This window comes from Schistocerca cancellata, chromosome 5 (assembly GCF_023864275.1).
Source record: "Schistocerca cancellata isolate TAMUIC-IGC-003103 chromosome 5, iqSchCanc2.1, whole genome shotgun sequence".
In the NCBI taxonomy this organism is placed as follows: Eukaryota; Metazoa; Arthropoda; class Insecta; order Orthoptera; family Acrididae; genus Schistocerca; species Schistocerca cancellata.
In genome coordinates this window covers 644,170,192-644,191,047 of record NC_064630.1, presented here as the reverse complement: position 1 = coordinate 644,191,047, position 20,856 = coordinate 644,170,192, and the positions used below count along the sequence as shown (strand labels likewise).

The window sequence follows — 20,856 nt, the reverse complement described above, 5'->3', positions numbered from 1 at the left end:
TGTTTAGAAAGCTTCAAAATGCTTAAGGAATTAGTTATAATACAAGTGCTGTGCAACACAACATTTGTAATTACAGTTTTCGTACAAAACCTGCCCTGTGGAAATAAAGGACAGTGGTTGGAGGTCGTAATCTCTACCCACACTAACTCGCAGGATTCTTCTACTTCAATTTCTCTACAAGATAGACTGCTAACAGCAGCAAAAATGCAGCCACCAACTCTGAACACATTTATGTCCTTTGTAAAAATTTCTGTTGAACTTATCTCTGACTATAGCTAGCTTTCAGTACATATAATGATTTGAGCTTCAGAACTTTCTATTAGTGCATGGAGCTTTGGTTCGTTCCCAACACAGCTAAAAGTTTACAACTATAATACTGTTGGTTCCTAGGTCTACCCTCATCCTGTGTTGCTCAAGCACCCTTTGAGACAGAAGGCCTTCTTTTTCCCCTTCCATGAGACCCCTTAACCTAGAAAATGCCCTGTCCACTTCACACAGGCCCACTACCAGTGTGGCTGCCGCCTATGGGTAATGGACCCCTGACCAATTAAGCGAAACATGAAACCCCACCACCCTGTGGCACAAGTTGAGGAATCTGCAGCCAGTACGATCACAGAACCGTCCCATTCAGACCCTCCTCTCAGCTTTGTACCCAATGTCTGCAATCAATCCTGTCAATGGTGCTGTAGGTGGTGAGCTCTGTCTTCCAACTCACAAGCAAGGATGAACCCAGAGAGAATAGTTTTTGACACACAGCATTAGCACCAACATTAGTCACCATGTGCAGTTGGTTGCACCCTGTACACTCATGGCATTCATAAGCAGTCATTTTACACTCAGAATGAGTCCCCCAGTATGCACAATGGACTTCTTCCCCTCCTTCCGGGGCCATATCCCTAAAGGGCCCCATTGCACACCTAATATTGGAGCTCCCAACCACCAGTAATCCCAGCCTCTGTAACAGGACACGCACATCAGGCTCAGGATCTTTAACAGCCACAGTTAGCACCTGAAACCTGTTTGTCAGATGAACTGGGGTGGCCTTTTGATAAGTTTCTCAGAAAGTCTTTTGCTGCCTGCCATACCTTGAAACGACCTCCCATTCAGCCATGGATGAGGGGTCAATCTCAACGCAGGCAGGCAGTAACCAGGGCGGCCACAATAGCAGACCATTAGGGGGATGTGGGATGTGCCTTGGATCCCCATGTATATACCTCCACAATGATGCCCATTAGCAGCAGCCTCAAACTGTGTGATCGAAGCCAGCACCACCTGGAGCTGTGAGCGAAGCATAACCAACTCAGCTCACATCCATACACAGCACTCACTGCCCATATCCATACTAAAGATGGTGGAAGTAAACACTGCACAGCTATTGAAACATGGGATTATGGCTAGTAAATACACAAGTGCAAGAAATTAAACTACAAAGCACACAGATAAACCAGACTAAGCCGCTTCAAGTTAGAAGCTTGTAAAACAGTTCACAAATGGGCCCTGTGCTGTTGCAGGGATGGAATCTATTGCCTAACTGACAAAGAGCTTCATTACTACTATTATTATTATTCTTACAGCCCTTTTCTGCAGTTTAAAAATTGTGTCCATATTTTGTGCCTCTGATAACCAGGTGAGAAACCCATAGCTAAGAATTGAGTGTACGTAAGAATAAGGAAGGACACCTATGTTTATTTGTCTGACAACTGTTTTACTAAAATTTTCTCATCAGCAGACACGTGAACTATGTACTTCTCCCACTCCACGAACAAAACTATGCTTCATTAAAAGGGGTCATATTTATTCATGTAATTCATTAGATCAGTTTATCTTTCATGACTGAATCAATTATCTTACTGAATACAGACAGTAGTGAAACTAGCCTGTAGTTTTAAATACTCTGCATTACATTTCCCTTATAAGGGCACGGCACAACTTGTGTGAGCTTTAGGTACTCAAGAAAAATACCTAAACTATTGTTCTCATTTATTATGTTTGTTAATGGGGTTCGTCTGTACATATTTTCAGAACAGAGCTGGAATATTATCTATGCTTGCCGTCTTCTTATTTTTTAATTTTTGTGGGAAACATCATTATGCCGGCTGAGTAATTCATTGTGAGCGCTACATGTGTTTTAAGAGTGTGTTGCAACTGCTCTGCAATACCTGAAAACACTCATTTGCAAATTTGGCCAATTCCTGAGGATTTTCTGTCATTCAACCCCACATTCTGATTTGTATATCATTATTATATCAAAATATAATGGTAAAGCCATCATATTTACTCTTGAGTTAAATGAAGCCATGGATAAAACCCACCTTTGTCATTTAAAGCTACGGTTTATAGATTTTGATGGAGTCAATGTTGACAAAAGTGTGATTTGTCGTATGAATTTTTCTCTGATCCTGTCAGGAAGAAATCAGTTGGCACAAGGAACATACAAATCATTAATAATGCATTTCAAAAAGGATTACAAGACTGTAGACTCACAGCTTTACTTTTATATCATTTGTAATAAACATACTTACTCATGTTTATTACATGTGGAATGCTCCACCATGAATTATAAACCAGTAATCACAGGCATGTGCTTGCCTTAATGTCACTTTAGTTGTTTCTTGACATTTCTATTGGGCATTATTCTTTTTCTACGGATATTGGTCTTGAATAACCAATATTTATTGGCCATATGGATCATTAAAGAGTTTTTGTAGAATATTTTGTAGTTTTCTCCTGTGAATCACTCGTTATCAGGACCTACAGTCCAGTAGCCGTTTAGTCTTATTGTCCATATTTCATCTAATTGAGTACGTTTATCCCAGAACTCAGGCTTTTCTAGCTACGCTCATAACACCTTTTGAAATCACTGGATGTTTGCTTTTGTAAATTGCACATTCAAATTAAACCAGTTCCATGGATTTAACAACCCTAATTCTTAAAAGCCGAACCAAATTACTTACCATATTCAATAAAACTAAAATAGAGATTCCTCTAGGAGTAGTATATGAGATTCTACAAAACTCACAGAGCTATACTGGGAACACCACATTCAATGTTATGAGGCACTCCCTCATCAAACACCTTCTGCATTCATAAACTGCCACTACACCCGATGAGTTACATGTTTTGATCAATTAGCAAGTATTAGTTGTTGGGCATTCTGTAATAGGTTACCTATCTTCCCAAACCCGGAGAACAGCATACGAAATTCGGAGACTTATCTCTTTAGTATGTCATCTTTAAATTAGCATATGGAACAGATTAACAAACTCAGGTACAGTAGAGTCCTGTTAATCTGAACTAATTGGGACCGGACCTTGTTCGGATTACCGATTTGTTTGGATTAGCCGTAATTGTGATGACGAGTTTCTACAATGAAGTATACCAAGCAGATAAGTAGGTACACCATGGTAACAAGTGGAAGCAAGTGTGGGAACAATGGCTCACTCTCACTCGCTGCCCTTGTTGTTGTGCATTGTTGAGACATTTGTAGTGTGAGGTCAGTGCACTGCCAGTTGGCTCGCAAAGTGCTTGGTTATGTTAGTTATCAATCACTGGCACGCGTAACAGTTATATTGTATTCATTCAGGTGTAGTGGTGTACATATTTTGATCATGAGTAAAGGGAAACATACAACATTAACTCTCAAAGAAAAACTGAATGCTTTGAAGCAGATAGACAATGGTGAGAATGTATCTGAACTGGCAACAGAATTGGGTGTTGGTAAAGCAACCATTTGTATTTGGAAGAAGAACTGAGTGAAGCTTGAACAGTCCTGTGCAACGTCTTTGGGATAAACACTTGAAATTCGGCAGACTTTGAAACAGTCCCAGTATGATAAAGTTGATGAAGGTCTTTTCCCTTGGTTTATGTAGGAAAAAGAAAGGGGAACTCCTTTGAGTGGTTCAGGAGAAGGCTTTTTACCTGAACAAGCTAATGAATGGTGATGAGCCTTTAGTGCGAGAATGGGTTGGTTGGACAGATTCAAAAAACGTCATGGAATCCGTCAGCTAACAATTACTGGAGAGAAGCTTTCTTCTGACCATGGTGCAGTGAAGGAATGCTTGGGTGAGTTTGAAAAAATGATAAGAAAGGGAAAGTATTCTCTCCAACAAATTTATAATGCTGATGAGACTGGCCTTAATTTTAGGGCATTGCCACCAAAAAGCCTGGCATCAGAAGCAGAAGACCATGCTCATGGTTTTAAAATGTGCAAAGATCGTGTGACTTTATTAGTGTGCAGCAACACTGCTGGTAATCACCAGTTGCCTTTAATGCTGATCGGCAGATCTGCTAGACCCAGAGCTTTTAAAAACTGCAACATGAAGTCCCTGCCCATATATTATCGCAACCAGAAAAAATCATGGATAGATGGTAAGCTGTTCAAAGAATGGTTTTACGGCCAGTTTGTTCCCTCTGCTCGATGGTTTTCTAAGAAAAATCATTTGTCTCTCCATGCAATCCTTTTGATTGTTAACATGCCATCTCATCCAAGCACTGAGGAATTATGTGACGGAGAAATTGTGGCGAAGTTTTTGCCGCCAAATGTTACTACAGCCGATGGACCAGGGCGTACTGCAAACATTAAAACTGATTTACAGAAAACAATTTTTAAGAATGCTGATCCAAGATGATAGCATTCCTTTAGTGGACAAAATAAAAAATACCAATGTGAAGGATGTTTATTGGGCCGCTGAGGCTTGGCAGAATATTTCCGAAAATACTCGGAGAAAACTGTGGGTAGCTCTTGAATTTCAGGACAACCTAGTTGAAAATGAAGAGGAAAATCTACTACAAATGATACAGACAATCCCTGGATGTGAAGAAGCTGGTGAAGGAGATGTAGATGAGTGGATGTGGCATATGTGGAGGACCTTACTGATGCTGATTTAGTTGCTGCTGTGACTCAAGACCAGGAAGAAGTGGACTGCTGTGACAAAAGTGACAATGAGCCTGCAAACGACAAAGGAGAGCTGGTGCCACACAGTGACGCAGCAGAAGCCCTTGACCTCGCGCTACGTTATTTGAAGCAACAGCCCACTGCGACACCTGCTGATTTGATGTTTGAGATGATGGCACAACTATGCGCATCATAGAACAGACTGTCTTCATTACGCCAAAAAACAATGACCGAGTTTTTGTCACCTAAAATGTAGGGATAAAATGTCCGCTGTATTTTAGTAAGTTTGACAGCTTTTCTTTCATTGTTATGCATTGTTTAAACCTAATGTTTTCTTGCAAATTTTTCTAATACATGTTTACTGTACTGTGTAAATTAAAATAGTGTGTATGTAGAGCAGTTTACCACACAGTTTTCCATACTTAGACTAAAATTTTTCATATTCAGATTAGCGGGACTCTGCTGTACATTTATCTACTTTGCTACTTTGGAGGAACCTCAAAACAGTACCAACTTCTATAATAAGTGTCAAGATACCTCTCTTTCCACAGAAGGATTATCTGTATACAAACATTTAATTATTCACAGTGATCATGTCCCCATTTATATATCCTCCTTTTTCTCTCAGGTATATGTCTTCCATTTCCTCTAGGTCCATCTATCCTTTCCCTCACACTATACTTACGTAAATACATATAGTTTAGGGTACAATAACCCTTTAACAGCATTAACAACTCTACCTTCTTCCATAACCTACTCCTATTGTAGATGGTATTCAAACCGTTTTTTAATGTCTTCTGTGCCATATTTACCTTTATCCTCTGTAGAAACTCACTAATGCAGCTCTGAATACCCTCAAACCAAACTGTGTTTCAACAAATGCCCTCCTACTATATGGTGCAACAATCACATAGGGATGTCAGCCCGTCATTCTTACATTTCATGGCTAACGGTAAATCTTCCTCCAGCAGACTGTTTGCTGGCTGAAGTTGATGAATTGCTACTGTTTGCCACATAATAATGTAAAACTATGTTAGCTGTAAATTGATGTTTCTTATGACACTTATCTTTTGATCATAGCTATGTTATAGAATCTTTAGAAACCTTTTTATTTTCTGCTCAAAGGCTCTACTAAGAAAACAGCCTTTGGATGTAGAATCCCTGTAATCTTGTATGGACTCTCATCACAATGGAAAAACTCAATAATTTCATTCTTTAATTGTAAATTGTGCTGAAAGACTTTCACAAGCACCATGTCATTAAGTTAACAATTAGGGTCTCTTGCTTTTAATGACACTCTTGCACTCGACATTGTGTGTGTCTATTTGAATTCCTTTCCATCTTTTCTTGTAATTCACTAGTTTGTACCTCTTCTATTTCAGGCTTAGAAAAACTTTTAACAATGGTTCTCCTATGAACTTTTTATTCCTAACTACTGTTGTGGAAAGTTCAGACATCAGGTGAAATAATTCATTAAGGGTAACTTGAAACTCTAGAACCATCTGCATCCAGGTCTCTTGGTATGTAGAACAATATGTATGCTATAAGGTTCCTGTCTCTTTCATATAACAATAAATAAATAATAATCAAGGCTTTGCCTCTTCATTTAAATAATCTAAACATAAATATCCTATTTATTACTAACACGCATTAGGTCAAAATTGCATGTACATCCCTTATACAGTCAATAATGACGTAAGTGCAAATTTCACTTTAATCTTATACCTTGCACTGAACCAGCAATTTAATTAGAAATGTACAATTTCTGCAGCAGCAGGCAAAACAAATGATTTCATGACTATTTTTCTAATATTTCAGAGCGACAAATTCATCTTAACGCTATTCTCCTCCTCCTCCTGCAATAAACAAATAATTACCAAGAAACATCTCGAATCAAGACACAGAAAATATGTGTGAAAGAACACTGGATTCTCATTTAACTGTAAGAGAGGATGGGGTGAATGTCCTTGAGGGGAAGGCGCACTTTGTAATTAACATTCAGGACCTCTTTCAATTGACAAGCACAGCTCATGCCAGGTACAAGATGACAAGAGAGTGGCTAAGGAAACAGGAAGAACAGGAAAAAAAGTTGCAAGGGAATACGAAAAGTAAGGTGAAAAAGAAAGATTAAATCATGAACATGAATCTTGAAAATGAAAGAAACGGAAAAGGAGAAAAGATTGATTGCTGACAGATAATCGCATGATGGAAACAAGTGCTTAAAAGAAATAACAGACAACGGACTTCGTGGGAATTACTGTGGGTCAAGCAATGTTGGCAAGCACTATGAAACTTAAGGAACAAGAAATGAAGAAAATTAAAAACAGAAAGTAGTTGATAGGTGAAAAAGCAGTGTTATAACATTTTTTCAAAGAAGCAAAAACAAAATGAGACTTAATGACCTAATTCTGTATGGAAAGCTAGATGATTTTCCACACTGTAATATTTTTGTATTACTCTGAAAATGGTACTGTGTAAGCTTTTACTAGTTTTAGGCATATCTGTACTAAACAGGAGTATGTTAGTACTATCACAATAAAGTGGAATGATTTTCCTGATTTATTATTATTATTATATGTAATTTTATAACAGTTTTATATACTGATTATGATTAAAACAATAAATAGGTGTGTGAGATGGCTGACTAAGGTAAAGGAGGAGACCAGATCAAAAAACGCTTTTCTAACAATAAATTTGAGTCAGTATTTAATCTGTTTTTTATTTTTTAATATCCAAATCAGTAAAAGTCAACTGCCGTAATCAAAATAGACATTAAGTCAGTAATTTTAGTCTCAAGTTTGGTTTCCATCCCTGCTTATTGTTTTATTTATTGATTTTTTTTTATTTTTTGCTTAAATAAACTTTTGAAGAAATTGCATTCACAGTTTTGAAAAGTAGTCACTTCAAAAGCAACAGTTATGAAAAATATACAACTTCAGATATTAGAAAGTACTCCTAAACACTTAAATTTCTCACTTCTTTACAAAAACACTAGGTTACTATAACTGGTACAAGAAGATATACAGAGGGGTACTACTTGCAGCAAAAGATCATTCAAAGACAAAATAATACATACTAAAAAAAAATAAAAGCAATTTAGTAATACAGACACAAATATAATATTAAAATTCTAAATTTGCTGATAATCCATTCGCTTTGTGATGGTTACATAACATATTCAGGTTGTTAAAATTTTCATGTCCCAGTGTACAATGCCATTTCCCCTTTGTTATTACTAATAAAGAAAGTACGTAGATGTCACGTCATGTCATAAATCAGACCAGTATTTAACTACAATTTGAAGCTGCATTCACTGTTTTAGCAAAACAGAGGGAAATGTGCTCCTCCAATATCATCCACCAACTACTTCTTAAAATATGAAGCTAAAGCATCAGATCTTGCCTTTTTCCTTGAAACAATTAATTCAAAAGGAACACTTCCAGGAAACACTGCATCGAAAGTTTGACGTCTTCACAAGCTGATTGAACAGCAAAGTTCCCTCTAATCATTTCAAACATCAGATTTACTCTGCGTTTGAAACAGCTTGTCTAGCAGAATAAAGCTAAATTGATGGTGTAGCTTTGGGAGATGAAATTATACCATCACTGCTACATCTAAATTGGGTGAAAGACAAATGTAACTGTGAAGAACTGTCTCACTTTAACTTCTTGTCTGAAATTATACCATCACTGCTATATCTACATTGGGTGAAAGACAAATGTAACTGTGAAGAACTGTCTCACTTTAAATTGTTGTCTGTGCTTCTAAGTAGAAGCATGCTCCTCTACAGCAGTTAAGCCCCGAGAAACTGAAAATTTTGGGCTTATCTTGAAGTTTATATTTAATGTCTTCATATTTTCAATAACTCCAATTGGATAACATTCCCAATACAGAGATCAAGAATCTGGTGGCCAGGTTGTTAAATTGTAATGCACAGCACTTTTAATGTCATTTTGTAATTTTTCAATCCATCTTGAAAAATACAGACTAAAACTGACCAGTCTGAAAAACAATGGCTTTTACTAAGTATTTTTCCATCCCTGCAAAGTGCAGAATTTAGAGAAGTTAGCATTTATAAGGGGGCAGTCAAATGAAAATGAGACAGATGGTAAAAATATAAATAAACTGCTTACTATTTCACAAATAATCAAAACCATTAATACTGCCCACGAGTTGTCCAGGTCGTTTCAACTATGCTGCATAAGTTTCACTAGGCAACCCTCACAAATCGTCCATACAGTCCCAATCTCTCCCTATACAATTTCTATATTCTTGGAGCCACAGAAGAAAGACATTCGTGGCCATCGCTTTACATCGGATGAAGAGGTGCACGCTTGGGTACAATCATGGTTCTGTAGGCAATCACAAACATTTTTCCATGAAGGCATTGACCATCTTGTCTCACAGTGGGATAAATGTATTAACAGTTGTGGAGATTAGTTTTCAAATACAAGGCACATTCAGAAAGTAAGTATACTAGATTTTTATTTTATTTTTTTTTCAGAAAAAGTGTATTTAAAAAGAATTACAGGATATTGTTAATACAACTGTTGACCATTTTCCTACATAATCACCATCCCATTCAGTGCAAGTGGCGAGCCATGTTACAAGCTTCTTTATATACTCCTCGAAAAACTCTCCCATGAGCTCCTTCCCCCACTTTAAAACCCCTTTCTGTAGTACTCATCATTTGCAAATTTAATTCCACTCATATGTACCTTCAGGGAGATGAAAAGAGGGTCTAAAGGTGCCAAAACAGGGAAACATTGGGGGTGGTTCAAAACATTCCAATCCACGAGTGCCTTGGTCTTTTTGTCTCAGGCGTGTAACGAGTCATCCACATTTAATCTCCAGTCACAATAGGGCTCAGAAAATCCTCACGTTCCGATTCAGGTCGCTCAATGAACTTGCAGGTGCTATTGACCTGATTTTTCCTGCGCTGCTCTATCAACTGTTTTGCCATCCATCTTGAGCACAGTTTCTGGTATCCCATGATTTCTGTGTGTATCTCATAGAAGAGAGTTCTCGAATAATGTGGAAACATCACAGAAATTTCACCCCGTGTTAACTGGCAGTCTTCACGAGCAGTTTCCTTGTACTTTTTGCATCAACTCATCAGTGAAAGTGGAAGGCCTTCCACTCCGCTGTTTGTCATGAACACTTGTCCTGCCTCTACTCAATTCCCTGCACCACTTAAACACACTCATTCTGCTCATACACCTTTGCCATAACTGTTTTGATTCGCAAAACGTTTTCGGTAGTGTAGGGAGCAGATCACAGCATGTGGTTCGCACGTAGTGGAATTTCTTACTGACATCATTCACGCAACTGGACACTATGTGAGTTTATATATTACCATGTTCCTGCAACCCTTATTCTGGGCATGGGATTCCCCCCCCCCCCCCCCACCACTCAGTGATGCCAACCATTGGGGAGGGGGTGGGGGAATAGCCTGTTAGTCAGAGTGCATACAATTTCTGAACACGCCTCATAATAAACTGTTTACTTACCTTCTTTCGATCTGTCTCATTTCATTTGACTACTGCTTATACATTGTTTTCAATACACACTTCATCCTAGCTTTTATTTGCTAATGTCCTTCAGAATGTATGTATTTTGTGCTCCAAGAGGCTTTTGTAGGCCTGTGGTTTTGAGTGTTTTACTAGGACTGTCTAACTTTTTAATCTGCCAATAATGATCAGAGACAATGATCTTTTACAAATACCTTATAATTTTTCCTGTTGATATCTGTAGGCACATGGTCTAAGACTGATGCTGAATGTTTTGATACTCTAGCAGCAGCGTTTGCCATTTGTGTCAAGCCAAACATGTTCAGAATACTTGGCTGAGTAAGCAGCAGCTCTGCCAACAGGAATTTTAACCACACAGCTGTGAACTAATTCAGTGGGAGATTTGAAAACTTATCATTTAATTTTACTTAAAAACAGACCTATGCTTTTACAATTGAACAGTCTTGTCCACAAACAATTCAACTGTTCAACAATGACTTGCTAGTCTGAAGAGAATCCAGATGGTGGTTGTAAGCCAGTCATTGAAATCTAACTTGTTTAATCAGCTGCAGTGTGTTCTGGCCATTGGGTGGTCAAATCTGCTCTTGGCCACAGTTTGGTGGTGGCTATTCACTCATGTGGACAACAGGTTGGTGTCATGCTCACATAAATTGCTGTGCTGAAAGGCCAGCAGAGCTGGTATGTATGTGTGTGTGTGTGTGTGTGTGTGTGTGTGTGTGTGTGAGAGAGAGAGAGAGAGAGAGAGAGAGAGAGAGAGAGAGAGAGAGAGAATGGGTATTCCACAGGAATGTGACCCATGTGGCAAGGATTTGGCAGTGAGTATGCGATAAGGATGGAGCACAAGATATTGCGTACATTGGATGATCAGCAGAATACCACTTTAGGAGAGGTAGGAAGGATTCTCGCAATGATATTCTTCATTTTATGACACGATGAGAAACAGTTAAACCATGGTGAAAAATATGATAATGGGTGATGAGGAGAGTGCCCCTTTGCATCTGGTTCATCAGTGTGATCGGGAGTATTATGGATGTCACAGAATACAATATGGGAAATCAGACTGTTGGCTACTGACTGTCTATGAAAACCTTAAGCAAGATATTCAGCATACATGGTAGGGGAATTCTTGGCATTGCAGATACACCGTAGAAGGATGGCCAGACTATATGGAAGTGATTTTTGTTTTGAATCCGAATGCAGGTGCTGTTCATGTGTAACAGGTTTGATATGGTGAGGGGTATGGATGAATCATCAGAGAGGTGGAGGTCCACATCCAGGAAGGTGGCACTTGAGTGAGGAAGTGTTGAGGGTGGATGTCTTGGCATTTTAAGTTCAGATCATCAAAATATCACTGAACCTGAACTAGGGGTTTTAGGTTACCTAGTAGGTTTCCTCTACATGACCCATTAACAGGTCAGCAGAGGATGGTGTCGTGCAGTTACTGTGATGGCTGTGCCATGGATTTATTTATGCCTTCCATTCAAACGAGTGTTAGTTATGGGTAAGGATGTAATTAGTTATACCTAAAAACAAAGATGATGTGACTTACCAAATGAAAGTGCTGGCAGGTCGACAGACACACAAACGAACACAAACATACACACAAAATTCAAGCTTTCGCAACAAACTGTTGCCTCATCAGGAAAGAGGGAAGGAGAGGGAAAGACGAAAGGATGTGGGTTTTAAGGGAGAGGGTAAGGAGTCATTCCAGTCCCGGGAGCGGAAAGACTTACCTTATGGGGAAAAAAGGACGGGTATACACTCGCACACACACACATATCCATCCACACATATACAGACATGTCTGCTTGTGTCTGTATATGTGTGGATGGATATGTGTGTGTGTGCGAGTGTATACCCGTCCTTTTTTCCCCATAAGGTAAGTCTTTCCGCTCCCGGGACTGGAATGACTCCTTACCCTCTCCCTTAAAACCCACATCCTTTCGTCTTTCCCTCTCCTTCCCTCTTTCCTGATGAGGCAACAGTTTGTTGCGAAAGCTTGAATTTTGTGTGTATGTTTGTGTTCGTTTGTGTGTCTGTCGACCTGCCAGCACTTTCATTTGGTAAGTCACATCATCTTTGTTTTTAGGTATATTTTTCCTTCATGGGATGTAATTAGTTAGATGTATAAAGAATGAGGTAGTGAGTTGGGAGTCAAAAGGACATTGGGAGAGAGTGTGTGTGAGCGGCAAAGTGATGGGCATAGTGTATGTTGGTGTAAAGACAGGGGACAGCAACAATGATGAGCAGAGATCTAGGTGGTAAGGGAGCCTAGGCTATGTGCAATTGGCTGGAGGTGTTGGTTAACATGAGTACATATTATTTCATTGGAGCAGAGTAATCAGCTAAAAAGGAGCATCCAGAGTCGGATTTTGAAAAGCATGTAGAAGGTGTGGGTGTGTGTGTAGAGGGGGGGGGGGGGAGGGGGGTGTCGAAGTGAGGAGGGAGATGGATACTGGGGACAGATTGTAGGATAGGTGTAAGGATTGGAATTGGGGTTGGAGGTTATGCTGTACTTACAGGATGGAGTCACTATGGCACTGCTTGTAGATGAAGGAGTCAAGACAGTTGGCAGATGACTTCTGCCAGGTAATCACTGCAGTTTATAATGAAAGTTGTGGAGCATTTGTCTGAAGTGAATTGTCACCTTTGTTCCTAAATTATTTATATTCATTTTGAAGGGTTTCCATTTTCTGTTGTTTGGTCAAATATATCCTTCAAGTAAATGACAGTACAGTCAAAGGATCATCTGCTCTGGTACTTCTGTCCATGTGTAATCTGAGCACAGAAAGAGGAAAAAAAGCAAGATAGTTCAGTGAGTTCATGTACATAAGCACAAACTCATTTCCATAAAGTGTTCTGCACTCATCACTAGAAGTCATATGAACACTTAACAGTGAAAACTATGTGAAGGCCACTGCATCACTTTCTTGTTGAATATACCATACTATTAAGTAATGTTTCACACCTCCACCTCTTTCAGTCCATTTAAAGGTAAGTTTTGAACAATTCAACAGTAAATGTTTCACAGGAAATGACAGCGAAGTAAGTTCAGCTGCATGGGTGAGATGAGCTTGCCTCTAATGAGGTTTTAGAAGTCCCTAATTACATATATGTTGGTTGTAATCTATAGTTTCTTAAAGCTGTGTAATTAAAGACATATTTGGATTAGCATCAACATTTAATTTACAAACACAAAATAAAACAGCAAACATCTTTCTCTGTTGACATAGCTTATATACACAACAGTAATTTCCCTTTGTCAGTATTGTTTAGAATGGTACTATGCAGAAAGTATATTGTTTAATACTATACTACATTTATATGAAGAAAGTATATTGTATAATGGTGTGCTACATTTACAACACACATTTCATTACAAGAAAAACAATTATGCCCTTATGGAAATTTTCTTTAGTATGTTTTTCTGTGGAAAAAAAAGATCAGTAACAAATTCCAGAAATAGATTATCCTATATCTTTGTACATTTTGACTATACTTTCTAATTTAGCAAAGGCCACAATAAAATCATCCTCTGTTACATTGTACTTCTTGTACTGGTGTAAATATGCTTTGTATGTATACATATTCCATGCCTTGTCAAGTACCTCATCAATTGGGACAAACATCAACATATTGTTAGATGCAAGGGTGGCAAACTTTTCAGTCCCCATTAATCTTTTATTGCTGTGACAGTGGACATACCTCATTGAGGCAGGAACCCACTTTTTGTACATTAGGGGATCACATAACATAGCTCTCTCTGTTCGTGATAATTCTGGCATTGGCCCTCTTGTAAAAAGCATATTTGATATGCATGGGGAAAATTTCATTTCTGAAAAGCGAGAACTATAATGACGCGATGGAGCTTTACATTCATAGTCACTCATGATATGCCCTCCAACAGAGCTCACACGAAATGATTGTAGCAGATGCTGTATTAAATTCTCCCAAAGGAAACTGCTTTCGTATGGTGCAGTTTCTTTCGAAGTATGAGGAGCACTCTTAAAAGTTACCAGCTTCATCCCTGGGTGAGGTGTCAACTGGGAAACAATATCTGGCAATGTGGAACATGCACCCCTCTCTACAGGCTGGAATACAGCCATCATTTTTAGTGATATAAGTGCATTTAAATCGTTAAAGTGGATATCTTTCGTTTTTATAAGATTTGAAACCATTTTATACAGATGATCATTTTGGAACAGTACATGCATATCACAAACGTCATACAATTTTGCACAGGCGAGTAAAGTGTTGTAATTCTGAGTAATTACGTCTCCGTTTTTGTAAGGCAGTACTAAAATATTAATAATATGTTTGTTGGGGTAATCATCCTTTAAGTTTTCTGCAATGCAACTGCCAACACCAGAACCAGTACCTCCCGCCGAGCTAGCCATAATTAGAAGGCTTGTCAGACTGTCGGCTTCCTCGATTTCCTTTCTCACACATTCCATTACCCTATCTTTCATTTTGGGTCCTCTTTCAACGTAGCCTAAAGCCCAATTATTTCCAGCGCCCCCGTCACTTGCCACAACATTTTCAGTACTGTAACGCCAATTACACCGATTCTTAACACCATTCTCTGAAACCTTATGAATTACTTTCTGTTCAGTATCAACCAGAACAGCCCTAGCTGTCCGAATATTGTGAAATGCACTGTTCCTGAACCATCTGTCACACTCCGCGTAGTCACTTCCAACTTTCACTCGTTCGTCCTCTGAAAGCATCGAATAGAACTCGTGTCCAATCTGATTCCCGCATTGGCCAAATTGAACGCTTACAACTGCCATCGTATACATCACAATTTGTCTCCATGAACTAAAATTTTGATTCTCATGTTTACGCACCAACTCAAACTGCTTCGCGCCTAGTTTAAAGTTACCAAAGTTAATCATGCTGAAAGAATGTTTACTTCTTCGCGATCGAACTGTCACATGTGGCTTGACTGAAAATGATTTGTGGCACATAAATTTCATGTGTCAAATAGTTTCCAACCAAGTTGCTGTCACATTAGTTTTTCATTGCAACATCTCATGAAATAAAAAGATCGATGAAAATGTTATATTATTTGTGGCATTTAAGGCGAAGAATGATATGAAACACACAGACAAAACACCGTAACCTCGCAGAGGGATGTTTTAATTAAAGCTGGGCCCACACCCTTTGATTTGTCGGTGCAAAACTCTGCATGCATTATACTTGCGGAAACAAATCGTAGCGCATGGGGCATGGTATAGGCTGTAAAGTTTCGCTCATATTAGATATGCACAAACCTGAAAGTTGGAGTCGCGGTTTTGAGCAAATCACATCTGTGCAGACAAATAACAGCGTGTGTGCTGTAAATCTCAACAAATCTGGGACGAAAAACGTTCTCGCCTTCCTATGGCTCCAAGCACTATGGGACTTAACATCTGAGGTCATCAGTCCCCTAGAACTTAAACCTAACTAACATCACACACATCCATGCCCGAGGCAGGATTCGAACCTGCGACCGTAGCAGTAGCGAGGTTCCGGACTGAAGCGCCTAGAACCGCTCTGTCACAGCGGTCGGCCAAAACGTTCTTGAATCATTTGTTTATTCAGTAAAGTGTTTCTGTTTTTTGTATGTACACTTAATGCTCAAATGGTTTAAATGCATCATTGCTCCAAAGAGTTCATTGCCGAGTTTACTAAAATATATAGGAGTCACACACGTTTCTGGAAAGTTCAGAGCAAGGAACGCAGTGATCCGCATAAGAAGACTGCTGCTTACAGTGTATCAATCGACAAACTGAGAGAAATTGACCTTGTGGCGAATAGCCAAAAGGCAATAAATAAATTCATTGCGGACTGACTGTTTATCACACGAGATTCTGTAAAGTAATGAACTCTGTTCGATCTGAAGCAGTTTAAATGTTTTCATGAAATCCTTTGACATAACAGCGAAATTATTCTGAACACCTGAAAAGCTATATAGCATGGGGCAGTGCAGTTGCTAGGATACTGGTCTCATGTTCAGGAGGATGGAGTTGGCTCTGCCCAGCCATCCTGATTAAGATATTTAGAAGTGATTAAAAGACCATATAAAATATACACTCAACATTCAACTTAAGCTTGATAATTACAAGTAAGTTACTTCTTATACACTACCCACCTCTTTGACTGGACTGTTTCACAAAACTTCAAAAATGTTTCTCTTTCTCTCTGACTTTATATGAACAAGACAGCAGAACTGAACATGGTTTATCAAATTACCAATTGTCACTACAGTAGGCCAAGAGTCCTACTTTCCTGACTGTCAGATTCTACCTTCATTCAATAGAACTGTAATTAGTCCCTTCAATTGGTGTTCAAAACGGCCGTTTTCGCAGCAAAACTGCACAGGTTTTTACTCTACGGTCCTATATGTTTTTTGGGGTGCTGAACTCGAATTTTAAGTTTGTTATCTTATAGGTGCCGGCCTCAAATTAAAAACACAAAAAACTCAAAATTCTAGCCTTTATTTGCTTTTGCGCTTATACTGCGAAAACCATATGTTTTTTTTAAGATGTATATTCCATACAAAATTAAAGTAGAGAAAAATTCCTACAGAATGCACTAGTCAGACTTCAACTTCTGACGAACGGTATCGGCGATAGAGCGCGCTGAAGTGAAGCGAATTTTTGGCTCTTCTGTCAAAATGTCAGAAATGCTCACTCCCACCCACTAAAACTTGAAAAATATACATCTCATCAACAAGATCACCTACATCACGCGGAGGCTCATTAAATTTCCTACAAGAGACGTCTGTAACATTCAATTTTCTCATAAGGGGAGGAAGCAAAGCGAAAATTACGAAAAATGCCTTCTGGACCCTACAGAGGATCCTTTCCACCTGCCTGTCTCTCATGGGCGTTAGACTTTCAGTGTATTACTCTTAAAAGAGGTTCTTTTGAATGAATTAATGGGAAATAAGTTTGATGAAAACATTAACAAATTATATTTATAACATATTAGGTAAATGACCCTGAATAGAAAGATAAATATGAAACCTGTATGTAGTAATGTAGATGTGTCATGAAATGTGCGACTATTAAGCTCAGGATTGGATTAGCACTTCGAGTAGGGTCTACATCTGGAAAAGGAAGACGGTATTTAGTGATATAATATGGACACAAAATATTTATAAGTTGTATAGTGAACCTAAAAAGTATAAAGAAATGATTGTGGCCATTAAGCCTCCACTCTGTTTCAAAGGATATTTGTCGCCAAACAACCAGACTAAGAAGAAAGCATTTCTTAAGCTATGAATTGGCTCCATATCCCCTAGCTTTGTTCGATGAGGGTGCAGTTGAAAAGGCATAAATTCTGCTTTGCTTTGTGCAAAACTTTTAAACCTCTTCCAGACACCACACTATTGGATAGCAGCACAGTATATGTGAGTGATGGGGGCTTCTTGTCGCACAGATTCGTATGGTCAAGTGGACATACTATCGAAAAAATTTGGGACTCATATATCCGTTATGTACGATTTAAATACAATCGAAGTGCCGCAATTATGTTTGATGGGTATCCAGAAGGATAGAAGACTACCATATCTTTGGAGTGCTTGAGTAAATTGACCAAAAGCAGTCCATGGACATAGAATTTAGCAGCACCATGTGACCAACTGTTTCACAACTAAATTTTCTATCGAATCCAACAAACAAGGGTATGGTGATCATGATGCTGATGACAGAATGTAATGAAAGCGGAATTACCTCCAACCATTCAGCTGATGAAGCAGACAGAATGATAGTGTGGACAGCAGAATCCCTGACTTTGGCTCACAAGAATGTCACAATTGTGGGGGAAGGTGTCGCCCCATTGGCATAATGATGGGTCTCCAAACTTCTCCCTCTCCAAATTAATGTTTCCTGAAGTTATAGAGAAGTACAGTGCCTTAGCTCCTCTAGCATCTGGGAAGTGCTGTGAAGAAGTGTGTTACCAAGCATACACTCTTCCTCCCTGCACTGAGTGGTTGTGACTCTTCATCATCATCATTCAACCAAGGCAAGGTTAAATTTCTCAAAGGCTACTCCAAAAATTTGGATCTTGAAACATACATTGTTAAATTTACAGTTCCTTCAGCCCATCCAAAGGAAACAATACCTGGTGATGAGAAATTTCTGACTGACATTTGTGCTGGTAACTGTCCAACTGAAACACTCAACAAACTGATGTCTGCAGGGCATCAGAAAACACAGCTGTCTCCCACTGATGCTGTAGCTCAATACCACACTTGCAGATTTTGCATCAGGTGTAACTGTGGATTGGAAACCACTTGGATCCAGATGAGTGTTGGCGGAGAGAGGAGGGGAGAAGAAAGTTGACAAAAAATGGCTTGGCTCTCATTATCATACTGAAACCCCAGCTCCCAAAGACTTTTTCAGCTTATGTCTTGTAAATACAAGCCAGAACGTCAAGGTCAGTATGGGAATAGGCGATGTCAAGCAATGTGAAGGGTCATGTTCCAACATTGATGACAGTTTTCATATATAGACGAAGATGGCCTGGATGAGTGAGTGCCTTGCAATACCACTTGTCTGAAGCAACTGAGGTGATGGGAGGAATTACTTCATGTAATACTTTACAGCATTATGCATATTTACAAACAAATTTTTTCTTATCATAACATTAATCATTAAATTACATTTTTTTCAGTTGAAGAACAGCGACAGCTTACTTGTGATTGCAGACCTTCCACAGCCCTTAACCCTTTGCCAGGACATCCATAGCTAAGACCCTTTATCTGGACCTTCTAGTGCCCAAGAAACATTACATGGACTACCAATAGCTAAATGAAGACGAGTAAACTAATTGCACACGTGACAACACTGTAGGTATTTTTTCATAGATCGATAGTCCATGATACAACTTACCAACTTTTGTATCCATATTCTATCACAAAACGCCTTCTTCTTTCTCGAGATGGAGAACCTACTCGAAGTGATAACCCAGACCTGGGCTCGACATTCACATATTTCATGACACATGTACATTACTACATACAGATTTCATATTTATCTTTCTGTTCAGTGTTATTTACCTAATATGTTATATGTATAAATTGTTAATGTTTTCATCAAACATGCTTACCGATCAATTCATTCACAAGAATCTCTGTTAAGGGTAATAGACCGAAAGTATAGCCCCCATGAGAGATAGATTGGTCGAAGGAATAACAGCCGAAAAACTACAGCCTGACTCCGATCAAGTGAGGTTTATACTTCGACACGGCTCAGACAATACAGAATACAAGAAAGCAGCAACCATACAGAATACTCCCTCTCAATCATGCACCAACTGTCCAAATAGATGTAAATCCCAAACCACCTCCATTTTTCCATTATCCCAACCAGAACTTAAATTCCTAAACCCAATGACACACATACAAGAAATGAATAAATACAGTCCCAAGTAATTAAAAAATTAAAACCACTGACCCTGACCTCAGAAACATCTCACACTCTCCGCCCTCTCTCCTCTCCATCCGAAATAACTGCATTAACCCCCACTGCAGTGATCAAGATGGGTGAACCCTGAGATCGTGGTAGAGGAGGCAGTGCAGTTAGGGCGCAGATGGCATTATTCGTAATTTTAGATTTTCTCCCTTCTCTCTTCACAGAAAACTGCATCTTACAGACGTCTCTCGTAGAAACTTCAATGTACTTCCACGTGGTGTAGGGTTTTTTGTTGTTAACATGTATATTTTTCGAATTGTAGTGGGTGAAAATGGGCGTTTTGACATTTTCCCAGAAGGACCAAAAAGTCGCTTCTTTTCAGCGCGCTCTAGGGCCGATACAGCTTTTCAGAAATTCGAACCTGACTAATGCGTTTCTCAGGAAATGTTCTATACCTTCCTTTTTGCATAGAATGGTCATCTTCGGAAACGCATTGTTTGCGAGATACATGCAAAAAATTAAAAAAGAGGCAACAATTTTGAGGCATTTTGCGTTTTTCTTTGTGAAGCGACCTGTTACAAGGTAGCAAACGTGAAATTCGGACTCAGGAGCCCAAAAAACATACAGGGCTGTTGAGAAGAAACTTCAGCAATTTTGTTACGGGAAAAAGCTCCATTTGACTCTGCTTAAATACGTTTTAGTTAATTCGTGAGAGCAATCACACGGCAAATACGTCACTTCACTGGTTATTCATCTACCGTCTGTCTTAACATGTAGTCGAACATCAGCTGCACTTCCCCCTGTCCTCGCGGATGCCTTGCCAATCCGCTAGCAACTAATGGGTACAACTTCCGTCCGCGAGGTGTCCACCTCGCCACAGCTGCGAAGTCCGCCAGTCTCCTTTGCAGAATGTGTCAGTAGCCACCGGTGCTGCACTGCTTGGCTCGGTGCGCCGTTCCTGGTTGGCCACAGTTATCTGCAGATGGTCACGCCACGCTCGTGCTTGCCGTTTTGTGACACATACTAGTTG

At 39.2% G+C, this 20,856-nt stretch overlaps 2 protein-coding genes across 2 annotated transcripts in view; both read right to left on the bottom strand.

Annotated features, from left to right (window-relative positions):
* Positions 1 to 15,810, bottom strand: part of LOC126188736 (uncharacterized) — a gene marked incomplete at its 5' end in the record, with an annotated part of 121,447 nt that extends 105,637 nt beyond the window's left edge. The window contains one exon of the mRNA XM_049930344.1: positions 15,699 to 15,810. Coding sequence (XP_049786301.1) covers positions 15,699 to 15,810 — 112 coding nt within the window. The remainder of the gene's footprint in view (positions 1 to 15,698) is intronic.
* On the bottom strand, positions 13,620 to 15,297 carry LOC126187514 (tubulin delta chain-like). The gene has a single exon (XM_049928647.1). The coding sequence runs from the start codon at positions 15,222 to 15,224 to the stop codon at positions 13,893 to 13,895; it is 1,332 nt and encodes a 443-aa protein (XP_049784604.1). The 5' UTR covers positions 15,225 to 15,297; the 3' UTR covers positions 13,620 to 13,892.
* Positions 15,811 to 20,856: the final 5,046 nt, after the last annotated feature.

Excerpts from the sequence above, each read along its gene's own strand:
- LOC126187514 (XM_049928647.1), bottom strand. The coding sequence starts at position 15,224 with ATGTATACGATGGCAGTTGTAAGCGTTCAATTTGGCCAATGCGGGAAT.